The sequence below is a fragment of the Mustela lutreola genome, chromosome 4, assembly GCF_030435805.1.
Source record: "Mustela lutreola isolate mMusLut2 chromosome 4, mMusLut2.pri, whole genome shotgun sequence".
Taxonomy (NCBI): Eukaryota; Metazoa; Chordata; class Mammalia; order Carnivora; family Mustelidae; genus Mustela; species Mustela lutreola.
In genome coordinates, this window is record NC_081293.1 from 135,135,633 (window position 1) to 135,148,810 (window position 13,178).

The 13,178-nt window shown below is 35.1% G+C and overlaps 1 protein-coding gene across 1 annotated transcript in view; it reads left to right on the forward strand.

Moving 5' to 3' along the window:
- The window catches only part of SDHAF3 (succinate dehydrogenase complex assembly factor 3), a 59,936-nt gene extending 51,061 nt beyond the window's left edge, over nt 1-8,875 (forward strand). The window contains exon 2 of the mRNA XM_059171188.1: nt 8,098-8,875. Within this exon, the coding sequence (XP_059027171.1) occupies nt 8,098-8,301 (204 nt within the window). The 3' untranslated portion in view covers nt 8,302-8,875. The remainder of the gene's footprint in view (nt 1-8,097) is intronic.
- The last annotated feature ends 4,303 nt before the right edge of the window (nt 8,876-13,178 follow it).

Sequence of the window (13,178 nt, forward strand, 5' to 3'; positions counted from 1 at the left end):
GTAGGGTAGCTCTATTTTCAGCTCTTTGAGGAATGTCCGTTCTGTTTTCCAGAGTGGCTGCACCAGCTTGCATTCCCACCAATAGTGTAGGAGGGTTCCCCTTTCTCCATATCCTTGCCAGCATCTGTCATTTCCTGACTTGTAAATTTTAGCCATTCTGACTGGTATGAGGTGGTATCTCACCATGGTTTTGATTTGTATTTCCCTGATGCGAAGTGATGTTGAGCACTTTTTCATGTATCTGTTGGCCATTTGGAGGTCTTCTGCCCATTTCTTGATTGGATTATTTGTTCTTTGGGTGTTAACTTTGATAAATTCTTTATAGATTTTGGATACTAGTCCTTTATCTGATATGTCAGTTGCATATATCTTCTCCCATTCTGTTGTCTTTGGTTTTGTTGACTGTTTCCTTTGCTGCTCAAAAGCTTTTGATCTTGATGAAGTCCCAGTAGTTCATTTTGTCCTTGCTTCCCTTGGCTTTGATGATGTTTCTAGGAAGAACTTGCTGCAGTTGAGGTTGAAGAGGTTGCTGCCTATGTTCTCCTCAAGGATTTTGATGGATTCCTGTCTCACACTGAGGTGTTCATTTTGAGTTTATTTTTGTGTGTGGTGTAAGAAAGTGGTCTAGCTTCATTCTTCTGCATGTGGCTGTCCAATTTTCCCAATACCATTTGTTGAAGAGACATTTTTTCTGTTGGATAGTCTTTCGTGCTTTGTTGAAGATTAGTTGACCATACAGTTGAGGCCCATTTCTGGGTTCTCTATTCTGTTCCATTGATCTATGTGTCTGTTTTTGTGTCAGTACCATACTGTTTTGATGATGACAGCTTTGTAATAGAGCTTGAAGTCTGGAATTATGATGCCACCAGCTTTGGTTTTCTTTTTCAACATTCCTCTGGCTATTTGGGGTCTTTTCTGGTCCCATGCAAATTTTAGGATTATTTGTTCCATTTCTTTGAAAAAGTTGATGGTATTTTGATAGGGATTGCATTATATGTATAGATTGCTCTAGGTAGCATAGACATTTTTGCAGTATTTGTTCTTCTAATCCATGCACATGGAATGTTTTTCCATTTCTTTTTGTTTTCTTCAGTTTCTTTCATGAGTACTTTATAGTTTTCTGAGTACAGATTCTTTGCCTCTTTGGTTAGATTTATTCCTAGATATCTTATGGTTTTGGGTGAAGTTTTAAATGGGATTGATTCCTAATTTCTATTTCTTCTGTCTCATTGTTGGTGTATAGAAATGTAACTGATTTCTGTGTACTGATTTTCTATCTCTATATTTTACTGAATTCGTGTATGAGTTCTAGCAGTTTTGGGGTGGAGTCTTTTGGTTTTTCCACAAGTATCATATCATCTGCAAAGAGTGAGTGTATTAGCTGTTGTGAGTAAACTGTTATGAACAGAGGTGTGAAAGCATCTGAGTTCCTGCTTTTATTTATTTTGGGTATATACCTATGAGTGGAATTGCTGGGTCATATGGTAATTCTTTCACCTTGTGAGGAACTGCCAAATTGTTTTCCACAGTGGCTATACCATTTTATATTCTTATCAGCATTCGCTAAGGGTTCCATTTTCTTCAGATTCTTGCCAACACAACAGGGCTTTGATTTGCATTTCCCTAATGATGTTGAATAACTTCTAATGTGTTTGTTGACCATATGTATATCATCATTCGAGAAATGTCTACTTAAGTCTTTGTCCATTTTTAAATAGGGTTGTTGTCTTTTTGTTGAAATGTAGGAGTTCTTTTTATGTAAGTCTGAGTTTTTTCATCAAATAAATAGATTGTGAATATTTTTTCACTTTCTTAATAATGTTTTCTGCGACATAGAAGCTTTTGATGAAGCCCTGTTTATTCTTGTATTGCTCATGTTTTGGGGTCATATTTCAGAATGTGTTGCCAAATTCAAGGTCATAAAGATTTATCTGTTTTCTTCTAGGAGTTTTATGATTTTATCTCTTATATTTAGGTCTGAAATTTCATGGATTTTTGTGTTAAGTTTTGTTTATTATGGGAGGTAGGGATCCAGTTTTCCCAGTAGTATCTATTGAAGAGACTATTCTTTCCCCCACTGAGTGAACTTGACACCCTAGTGAAAAACAATTGGTGATATGTGGAGGGTTTATTTCTGGACTCTTAGTTTTATTCTGTTGGTTTGTATGTTTATATTTTGATTATTTAATGTAGCTTTGCCAGTTTTTAAGTTGTATGCTGTGAGTGCTCCAACTTTGTTCTGCTTTTTCAAGGATGTTTTGGCTATTCGGAGCCTCTTACCTTTCTATGTGAATTTGAGAATGAATTTTCCCATTTCTACAAATGAATAATTTTTTAAAATCCACTTTTTGGATTCTGTTTTGGACATTTGTCCATGCTAATAGGGATTTACTTAATTTACCTGTTAATGGATTATAAAGTAGTATCTGAAATTCTAGTCCAAGATGGCAACATAGAAGACCTTACCTCCAACATTGTCACACCAAATCCATAACTATTGTTAGAGCAATTCCTCCTGAAAAAAAGCTGACAGGTGACTGAACAGCTTCTTCACAACAGAACATAGATATACCATGTTTCTGTTTCTTTTGTTGTTCTCTACGTGGTAACATATGGAACCTGAACCACTGCAGACTATAGTGGGGAAGGATATAGTGGGGAGGGACTATAGTACTGAGGGATGCTAAGCAGATATGTTTGCTCTAGACCAAAGGAAAAAACCTGTGGTTTAAAACGGCAACTAGAATTTCAAGGAATCAGCTCTAGAGCCCTGCCAAACAGCAGGAGAGCTGTTGGTAAGTACCAGGCTTTGTGTTCCTCCTCCTCTTGGAAGTACAGCTGGGAGAAGAGGCTGGGTGCCTTGACAGGCCTGCTGCCTCAGGGAGCCCCAGGCCATCTAGTGCATACCAACACCAGATGCCTTGAGGCACAGTAAAAAAGGCTGCCATTTAAAAAGAGCAACTAAAAGAAAAAGAACTGGAGACATCACAATTCCAGACTTCAAATTTTATTACAAAGTGGGAATAATTAAAATTGTATAGTATTGGCATAAAAATAGACCTATAGATCAATGGGACAAAAGAGAAAACCCAGAAATAAAAATGATTATATAGTCAATTAATCTGTAACAAAAGAGGAAAGAATATACAGTGGGAAAAAGACAGTCTCTTCAACAAATGCTGCTGGGAAAACTGGACAGCCATAAGCAAAATAATAAAAATTAGACCACTTTTTTTTTTTTTGCTATATGTAAAAATAAACTCTAAGGGCCTAAATGTAAGACTTGAAACCATAAGTATCCTAGAGGAGAGGATAGGCAGTAGTTTCTCTGACATTGGCCATACCAACATCTTAGGTCTGTCTCCTGAGGTAAAGGAAATAAAAGCAAAAATAAACTATTGGGACTACAGCTAAATAAGAAGCTTCTGCACAGTGAAGGATACAACCAACCACATGAAAAGACAACGTACTGAATGAGAGAAGATATTTGCAAATGACCTATCAGATAAAGGGCTAGTATCTAAAATATATAAAGGACTTAACAAACTCAACACCCCAAAAAACAATCCGGTTAAAAAATGGGCAGAAGACATGAACAGACATTTTTCCAAAGAAGACATGCAGGTGGCTGACAAACACATGAAAAGATACCCGGTATCACTCACCATTAGGGAAATGCAAATCAAAACTACAATGAGATATCACTTCATACCTATCAGAATGACTAAAACCAAACCGCAAGAAAGTGTTGTCAAGGATGTGGAGAAAAAGGAACTTTCATGCACTGTTGGTAGGAATGCAAGCTGGTGCAGCTACTGTGGAAAACAGTATGGAGTATCCTCAAAAAGTTCAAAATAGATTCTATAATCCAGTAATGCTGTAATAAACTATGGAAGGAGGCCAAGTGTCCACTGATGTACAAATGGATAAAGTATGGTATGTATATACAGTGGACTATAGCTGAGCCATAAAAAATGGAATCTTGCTATTTACAACAACATGTGTAGAGCTAGAGAAAATAATACTATGTGAAATAAGTCAGAGAAAGACAAATACCATATGATTTTACTAATGGGGGGTGAGGGAGAAGAGAGACACCAAGAAACAGACTAAGAGAACAAACTGATGGTTACCAGAGGGGAGATGGGTGGGAGAATGGGTGAAATAGGTGATGAGGATTAAGGAGTGCACCTGTCTTCATCTAAACAAAACAAAAACCAAAGAACAACTACAGTATAAAGGATCTGAACAAGAAGGGAAAATCTGCCAAACAAGAAGGGAGCTGTTGAAATTCTTTCTGGGTAGGAGGGGCTGATAAGAGCCTTGCTTTACTTTTCCCCTTCACCTTGATAGCATGGACAGGAGAAGGATATGGGTGCGCTAGCTGACCTATCACCCCAGTGAGCCCCGGGACCCTAGGCCACACCAGCCCCAGCCGTCCCACCAAGGCAGCCTCAGAGCAACATAAACCAGGACTCTCATGGTCAGCAGTTACTGCAGTTCCAGCCATCATCAAAGGTGACACAGGTACCAACCACCTTGGAACACTCTAGACCCACACCACTCTGGCTCCAGATGGCTTTGCTAGGGCCCTCTCACCTCAGAGTGCTCTGGAACCTCCTATCTTAAGTGTACTGAGCACCCTGGGACTTTCAGCATCTGCCCCACCAGGGCACCTTCTGCATTGAGTGCCTGAGGACACCCCACTTTTCTTTCACTTTGGCTGTCCTGCCAGGGTGCCTTCTGCACAGAGAGATTGGGGATGACCATATAAAAGACCATTCCTTAAAGGTTAGGAGAATTCTAATTCATAGAAAGAAACACTAGATGTCAAAGTGAGACAGAGGAATATACTCCAAATGAAATGGAGATAAGCAATATGTATGATAGAATTTAAAGTGGTGATCAGGAAGGTGCTCACTGGACTGGAGAGAACTCAGAAAATATAAAACAGAACCAGTCAGAGTTGAAGAATACAATAACTGAAACAAGAAATACACTAGAGGGAATCAACAGTAGATTAGTGGATGCAGGGGAACTGATCAGTGATCTAGAAGACAAGGTCATAGAAAGCATCCAAGCTGAACAGCAAAAGGAGTTTAAAAAATGAGAGGCTAAAAGATATCTTGAACAATATCAAATGCACGTTCACATTATAGAGGTCCCAGAAGGTGAAGAGAGAGCGGAAGGAAATAGACATCTTGGTCAAGGAATCACACAGAGTTCCAAACAAGATGAACCCAAGGAGGTCCACATTACTTGACACATAGAAATTGAAATCTCAAACATTAGAGATAAATAGAAAATTTTAAAGCAGCAACAGAGGGAAACAGCAGCAACTTTGAATGTATCTTATTACTCCCTTTTGGCCTGTAAAAAGCTGAAAGAATATTCTTGGTTGTAGGCTTTTCTTTTTTTTCCCCTATTTGGCAAAGAGTGATAGTTTTCCAAAGAAAAGTTAAACTAAACCAAGCTTACAAGAAATTAGTTAAAGGGACTTCTTTAAGTGGAAAAGAAAAGGCCCTAACTGGAAGTAGGGAAATATGAATAAAAAGATGTATAATATGCCAACATTTATATGAATTGTGGAAGTGGGAGTTAAAAAGTTCCTTTAGAATGTTTTCAAACCTAAGTGGCCACCATTTTAATGTAACTTGTAATGTTACATATAAACCTCATGTTAGTCACAAATTGAAAACTTAGAGTAGGTACACCAAAAAATAAAGAGAAGCCAAGCATAACATCACAGTCACTAATCACAAGGGAAAAGAGTAAGAAAGGAAGGAATGAGCAGAGAACTACAAAAGCAACTGGAAAGCAGTTTAACAAAATGACAAAAACATACCTGGCAATCATTACTTCAAGTGTAAATGGTTTATATGCTCCAATCAAAAGACATTAGATTACTGAATGTGTAAAAAAAAAAAAAACAAAGACCATCTATATGCTGTCTACAAGAGACTCATTTTAGAGCTGAAGACACATATAGACTGAAAGTGAAAGAATGGAAAAAGATACTCCATTTTAAAAGGGAGGGGAAAAAAACGGGGAAGCAATACTCACATCAGACAAAATAGACTTTAAAACAAAGACAGTAACGAGACAAAGAAGGGCACCACATAATGATAGAGGGATCATCCAACAAGAGGAGACAGCAGTTATAAATAGCTATACACCCAACAGATAGAAAGGGAGAAATTGGGAGTAATATAGTAATAGTAAGGGACTTTAACATCCCACTTACATCAATGGGTAGATTATTCAGGCAGAAAATTAATAAGGCAACAGCAGCTTTACATTTTTTTAAGACCAGATGGACTTACATATATAACATTCCATCCAAAACAACAGAATATACATTCTCTTCAAGGGCACTTGGCAATTCTCCAGGATAGATCACATGTTAGGCCACAAAACAAGTGTCAGTAAATTCAAGAAGATTGAAATCCTATCATCCGTCTTTTGCGACCACAAGGGAATGAAACCAGAAATCAGTCACAAGGAAAAGATGGAGAAAACCCAAACACATGGAGGCTAATGAACAAGCAATGAGTCAACAAATAAATCAAGTGGAAATGAACAAAACAAAACATGGAGACAAATGAAAATGAAAACACAACAGCCCAAAATCTTTGTGATGCAGTGAAAGCCATTTCAGGAGAAACTTACAGTGGTACAGGCCTACTTCAAGAAATAAGATAAATCTCCAACAACCTAAGCTTACACCTGCAGGAGCTAGCTAGAAAAAGAACACACAAAGCCCAAATCTAGTAGAAGGAAGGAAATAATAAAGATCAGAACAGAAATAAATGAAATGGAGATGAAAACAATAATGGAAAAGATCAGTGAAACCAAAAGCTGGCTCTTTGAAGAGATGAAGTATCTGAATAAACCTTAGTGTATTTGTCCTTCCTCCTACTGAAAAGTACCATGAGATCGCTTCCATTTTTGCTTTGACAAGTAATACCAAGCTTCTTGTGCTACTCATTCACATGTTTGAAAGTGTCTTTACGGCCATAGTTCTCAACCTGGGTCAGTTTTGCCTGCCAGGAAATATTTGGCAATGTTTGCAGACATTTTTGATTGTCAAGATTGTCAAGCATACCTCAGGGAGGTATACCACCACAAAGTATTATCCAAATTATCCAATTTGTTAATATTGCGAAGGCTGAGAAACCCTGCTGTGGGGTATACTTTGAGGTGGGATTGCTAAAGCTTGGGGTATGTGCAACTCTTTTCTAGTTATTTTATGAAACAGATTTCTGTAAAACAAATATTTTCAATACAGGTAAAGGTTTGGAATGTCTTGAATTACAGTTTCTTTGGTGATAATGGCAACCCAGCAGTTATAAGCAATTTAATTAAACCAGATGGAGTTAGTGGCATTACATAGAGTTAACTGATATATTTACTTACATAGAGGGCGCATATAATCTTTTAACTTCATGAACTAAAACACATGGTTGCCTCCTGTCTGATGAAAGATTGACTATACAGGAGAGTCTGCTTCAAAAAAGTATCCCCTGTGTAAGACAATAGTAGTTGGAATATTAGGCTGAAGATGATGATTGAATAAGAGAAAAATGATAGCATGAAAAATGTAGAATTTTTTCCTGACAGAAATTATTATTAAATATAGAAGGGTTAAAGGTTTGAAAACATTCTCTCTAGTGTGATTTAAATTAATGCTTTAATTGTAACAAGGGAATTAATCATGAATTTTGCAACCCACTTTTAAGTTTTTAAGAGCCCTCCCTCCCCATAAAAACCCAAGGAAAGCTACAGCCCCAGAACTATCGGCAATGCTTATGTGCATACAATTTAGCACATGACTGTTGGGTGGTTTATGCATGTTCTTTGAGTCTGTTCATGGGTCACACCCAGCACACAGATTTCTAGGTTAAAAACTTTTCTAAAAAGGTATATTTGAAATTGTCAGTGAGTAGTAAAGACACAACTATATTGTTTGTATCTTCAGTGATGGAGAGAAATAGGTGACTTGGAATTAGAATTTTTCAAGTCCTCTAACATTAAATGGATGAGTACTTAATTATATAATTATATATATATAAGCCTTTTTGTTTTTTGTCTTATTAGGTGTATGCAGCAGTGCTATGGCAACAGACTAATGAAAACAGACAAAATTCAACAGAAAAAGTATGTTTTGGAGCTGCCCTCCCAGAAGAAAAACTTAATGACTTTCGTGATGAACAAATCGGACAGTTGCAGGAGCTGATGCAAGAAGCAACTAAACCCAATAGACAATTCAGTATGACTGAATCCAGGAAACCAAAATGTTAGACTATACAATAAAGCTTAACAAGTATTTTAAGTTGCACTACTGGTTAATTACCCCAAAGATACAGATGTAGTGAAAAGAAGGGCCATCTGTACCCCAATGTTCATAGCAGCAGTGGCCACAGTCATCAAACTGTGGAAAGAACCAAGATGTCCTTCAACGGACGAATAGATAAAGAAGATATGGTCCATTTATTATGCCTCCATCAGAAAGGATGAATACCCAACTTTTATATCAACATGGACGGGACTGGAAGAGATTATGCAGAGTGAAATAAGTCAAGGAGAGAAAGTCAGTCATATGGTTTCACTTACTTGTGGAGCATAAGGAATAATATGGAGAGTATTGGGAGGTGGAGAGAAGTGAGTTGGGGAAATCAGAGGGGGAGACAAACCATGAGAGACTGTGGACTCTGAGAAACAAACTGAGGGTTTTGGAAAGGAAGGGAATGGGGGGTTGGTTGAGTCTGGTGGGGGTATTAAGGAGGGCACGTAGTGCATGGAACACTGGGTGTGGTGCATAAACAATGAATCTTGGAACACTGAAAAAAAATTAAAGAAAAAATAAGTATTTTAAGTTCAGAAGCCCTTATTTTAACTCCCCTGGTTTTTTTTTTTTTACTTTATTTCTTAAGCTTTTAGGCTTTAAGAATGCCTGGTATTAATGAAATATTTTATTTTGGGGATGTTATTAATGCTGTCTGTAATATGTAGATCAATATGAGTAGTAGACAAGACTTCATATTATTGAAGTAACACTACTTGCTGGATAGGATTTGATTTTTGGACTAAATAAGAAAGTGACTCTTTCTTGGAAAAGTTGTGGAATTTTGTCAGAAGTTTTTTTTATATATAAATTTAATGCTGTTCTTGTTCAAGCATTATTAGCCTCATGGTTTTAGCTTCAACAGGTAAGTATATTGTGATAATAACAGATGTGGAGTTCCAACAAGGTTGTTATTTACATGCATTGTCAACCTGAAAGTTTCATCATTTTTACTTTAATAATGAATGATTATTTTTGTAAACAGCCCTTCTCCAGATACAATGAAAGATTAAAAAGCTTTAAGATTCGGTATCATACATTGTATAACCCATCATATAAATGATAGTGTAATGTATTTACAGTGTTTATCAATAACAGATGACCCATTAAATTATATAAAGATATAAAACACTTTCATAAAATTTTTTGTTTATAAACAAAGTTAAGTGGTAATCCCATGTACATCCTAAAATGTTTAATTTTAAAAAATTACTAAAATGACTTGTAACTTTTTAATTATGTATGTCTACTTTGAGATTCTGAAGTGATCATTTTTTCAGATGCTATTGCATTTATTCAGATCTTTAAAAATTGATCCATATTTACTCTCTTGCCATATTGGGCTGCTTCTCTGTGAACAGCTGCCAGACTCCTCACTCCTTTTAGCAGTCCTCATTGAGTCTAGAGCCCTCAATGTAAATTGATATAACCACTGTGGAAAAGAGCATGGAGGTTCCTCAGAAAATCAAAAATAGAAATACCATATGATCTAGTAATTGCACTACTGGGTATTTACCCAAGAATTCGAAAACACTAATTCAAAAAGATGTATGCACCCCTATGTGTACTGCAGCATTATTTACAATAGTCAAGATATGGGTCCTAAGTGTCCATTGATAGGTGAATGAATAAAGAAGACACAGTGTGTGTATGTGTATATATAAAATGAAATATTACTCGGCCATAAAAAATGAATAAAATTTTGTAATTTGCAACAAAATGGAAGGACCTAGAGGGTATTATTCTAAGTAAAGTAAGTCAGACAGAGAAGGACCAATGGCATATGATCACTTATATGTAGAACTAAAACACAAAACAAATGAACAAACAAGCAAAAATCGAAACAGTCTCATAAATACTGAGAACTGTTAGTTGCCAGTGGGGAGCGGGTGGGGAATGCAAAATAAATGAAGGGGATTGAGAGGCGTAAACTTTTGATTATAAAATAAGTCATACTGAAAAATATGAAAAAATTTTTCATATTTTCACTGAAAAATACAGTATAGAGAATATGACAGTATTCTAAAATAGTCTATAATATTGTAATTACTGTGTGTAGTGACAGAGGGTAACTACACTTACTGTTGTGAACACTGTGTAATGTATAATTGTTGAATTACTATGTTGTTCACTTGAAACCAGTATAATAGTATACATCGACTATATACTTCAATTAAAAATAGAAAAAGTAAAGCGTAGGTTATATAAGAAGAGAATAAAGGTATTTTAATTTAAGTATAAATATGATTTCTAATGTTTAACTCATTTTTATATAACAACCACTTTAGTGGTTACATGTTATATAGAATTTTTGAATGTAAAACCAACCACTAAAATGATTGTTTTATAGAAATGAGTGTGTAACTTTCAAGCTAGTAATTGAGGAAAAATGAGGTAGAAAACAATTTTATAAAATAAGGAAAGTAAAAAGAAAAACAGAATGATGAACAGAAAAAATTTGAGATTATAGAATAAATAAAATTTGTTAGTAACACATCAAATATGTGGACTAAGTTATCCAGCTGGAGGCAGAATAAACTGATTGACAAATATAAATAAAACCATTTATATACACACCTACAGCATAAAATAAAGTTTGAAAATAAAATTTTGGTGAAAGTTATACCAATGAAAAGTAGTCTGATATATTTATATCTGAAAACAACTGTGAAGCCAGAAACACCATTAAAGAAAGCAAACTTATTATAATGAAAGGTTTAATTCACCGAAAGGGTAATTTTTAAATCGGTTTACCTAGAAATAAATGATTAAGCAGCTCCATATTTTAGGGAGTTAACACAGTTGTAAGTCACCAATGAATCAATCAATAAATACTAATGGATCCTAAAATATAAGTGGAAATGAACACTGGTGAAATACTCTGAAATTTATGGGCTGTAGCTTAAAACAGTAGCTGGAGGAAATTCATAGCTTTGTATCTAACAAAAAGAAAGACTGAATATTAATGAGAAGTATCTATCTTAATAAATTAGAAAAACAGCACAAAATAATCCCAAAGGAAATAAAGATTAGAGCAGAAAGTAATAAAAACATGAAGTTTATTCTTAGAAAAAGACTTCTTTTCAGTGAGAAATCTCTGGTAAAGTTGGATAAGAAAAAAAAAGTATCAGGAGGGAAAAGAGGACATAACCATTTCTTTTCTGACATTTAGTAGATATACTATGGACAACTCAAAGCCAGAAAATTTGCAGCATAGAAGAGCTAATTTTTAGAAATTATATAGCTTAGCAAAGTAGATCATCCCCCCCCCAAAAAAAGGTTCTATAGCTCTTCCATTAATTTTATCAATATTAATAGAAAGAAAATTTGAGGCTTAAACAACTTCTTTGCTGAGTTCAGCTAAATATTCAAGAACTTAAACAAGTTTTTCTATAGAATAGAAAAAGAAGTATACTTCTTCCTAACTCATTTTGTGAGACGGTCAAATATCTGATACCAAATAATGGTATTGGTAAGGAAAACTACAGGCCAATTTCACTTATGATATAGATGCATAATTCTAAATATTAGTAAAACAAATACAGTAAAAGAAGACTCATCATGACTTGGTCATGTTTATGTTAGAAATCTAAGGTTGTTTTCACATTAGAAAATCAATTACTATGATCCACCACATAATCAAATTAAAGATTTAATTGTGATCTCATTAGAGCTATAAAAAGCATTTGCTAAGCATTCAACATCTATTCATGATAAAAATGCTCCTAGCAAACTAGATATAAAGGGCACTTCATCCGTCTAATTAAAGGGTTTCTATCAAACATCTGCAACAAACATAATGAATCCTTGAAAGCTTTCTCTTTGAGATTGGGGAAAAGACAAGAATGTCATCACTGCCTTTCAAATCAAAACTGTAAGTCTGAAATAATTTTAATGTATATGTTGAACATCCCCAAGAATCTACAAATTATTAGAATTAGAAATTTAACAAGTTTGTTAGATGCAAAAATTGCTGTATAAAAATCAATTGCATTTCTTTAAGTTTTTTTTTTTAAAGATTTTATTTATTTGTCAGCGAGCGAGAGAGAGAGTTTGCACAAGCAAGTAGAGCAGCAGGCAGAGAGAGAAGCAGGCTACCTACTGAACAAGGTGCCCAATGCAGCACTGGATCACAGGACCCTGGGATCATGACCTGAACCAAAGGTAGCAGCTTAACCGACTGAGCCACCCAGGCATCCCCAAATATCAATTGCATTTTTATATAAACAGCACCAATGTGAAAATTTATAAAATATTAAAATAATAAACAGAAAGCAATTTCACAAAAGGTATTCAACTGGAGAAAAATTTGAAATTCTACTTAAAGACCCTAAAGAAAACTGAAAATGTGCTATTCTTTTGTTCACTTTGTTACATTTGTATAGTTCTGATTGCCAAGTGCTCAGGTAACATGGGACAAAGCAAAATTCTTTAAAGCATTAAAGGTCCTTATACCTAAGGCTAAACCTTGACTATATTATTGAATTCATTCATATCCTGAGGGCTAGCAAATCAGCACCTGCACATTTGGCATGCTTCATTTTTTTGGATTTAGTTTCTCATTGCAGATTTGTCAATGTCCAGTGAATTTTGTTAATTTGTATCAAGTTTATGAATAAAGAAACATTAAAAAATTAAAACCATTAAAAAAGAAACATTAAAGTGTTACTCCATGCTCAAGGAGTGGGAGATTTAGAATTGTAAATATAATTATTCCCGAACGCTTTATAGTTTCTAAGTAATCTTCATCAAAATTCCAAATGGTTTTTTAATTAAAAAGCACACTTAAAGATTTATATCAAAGTGGAAAGGACCAAAACCAGCCAATTGACTA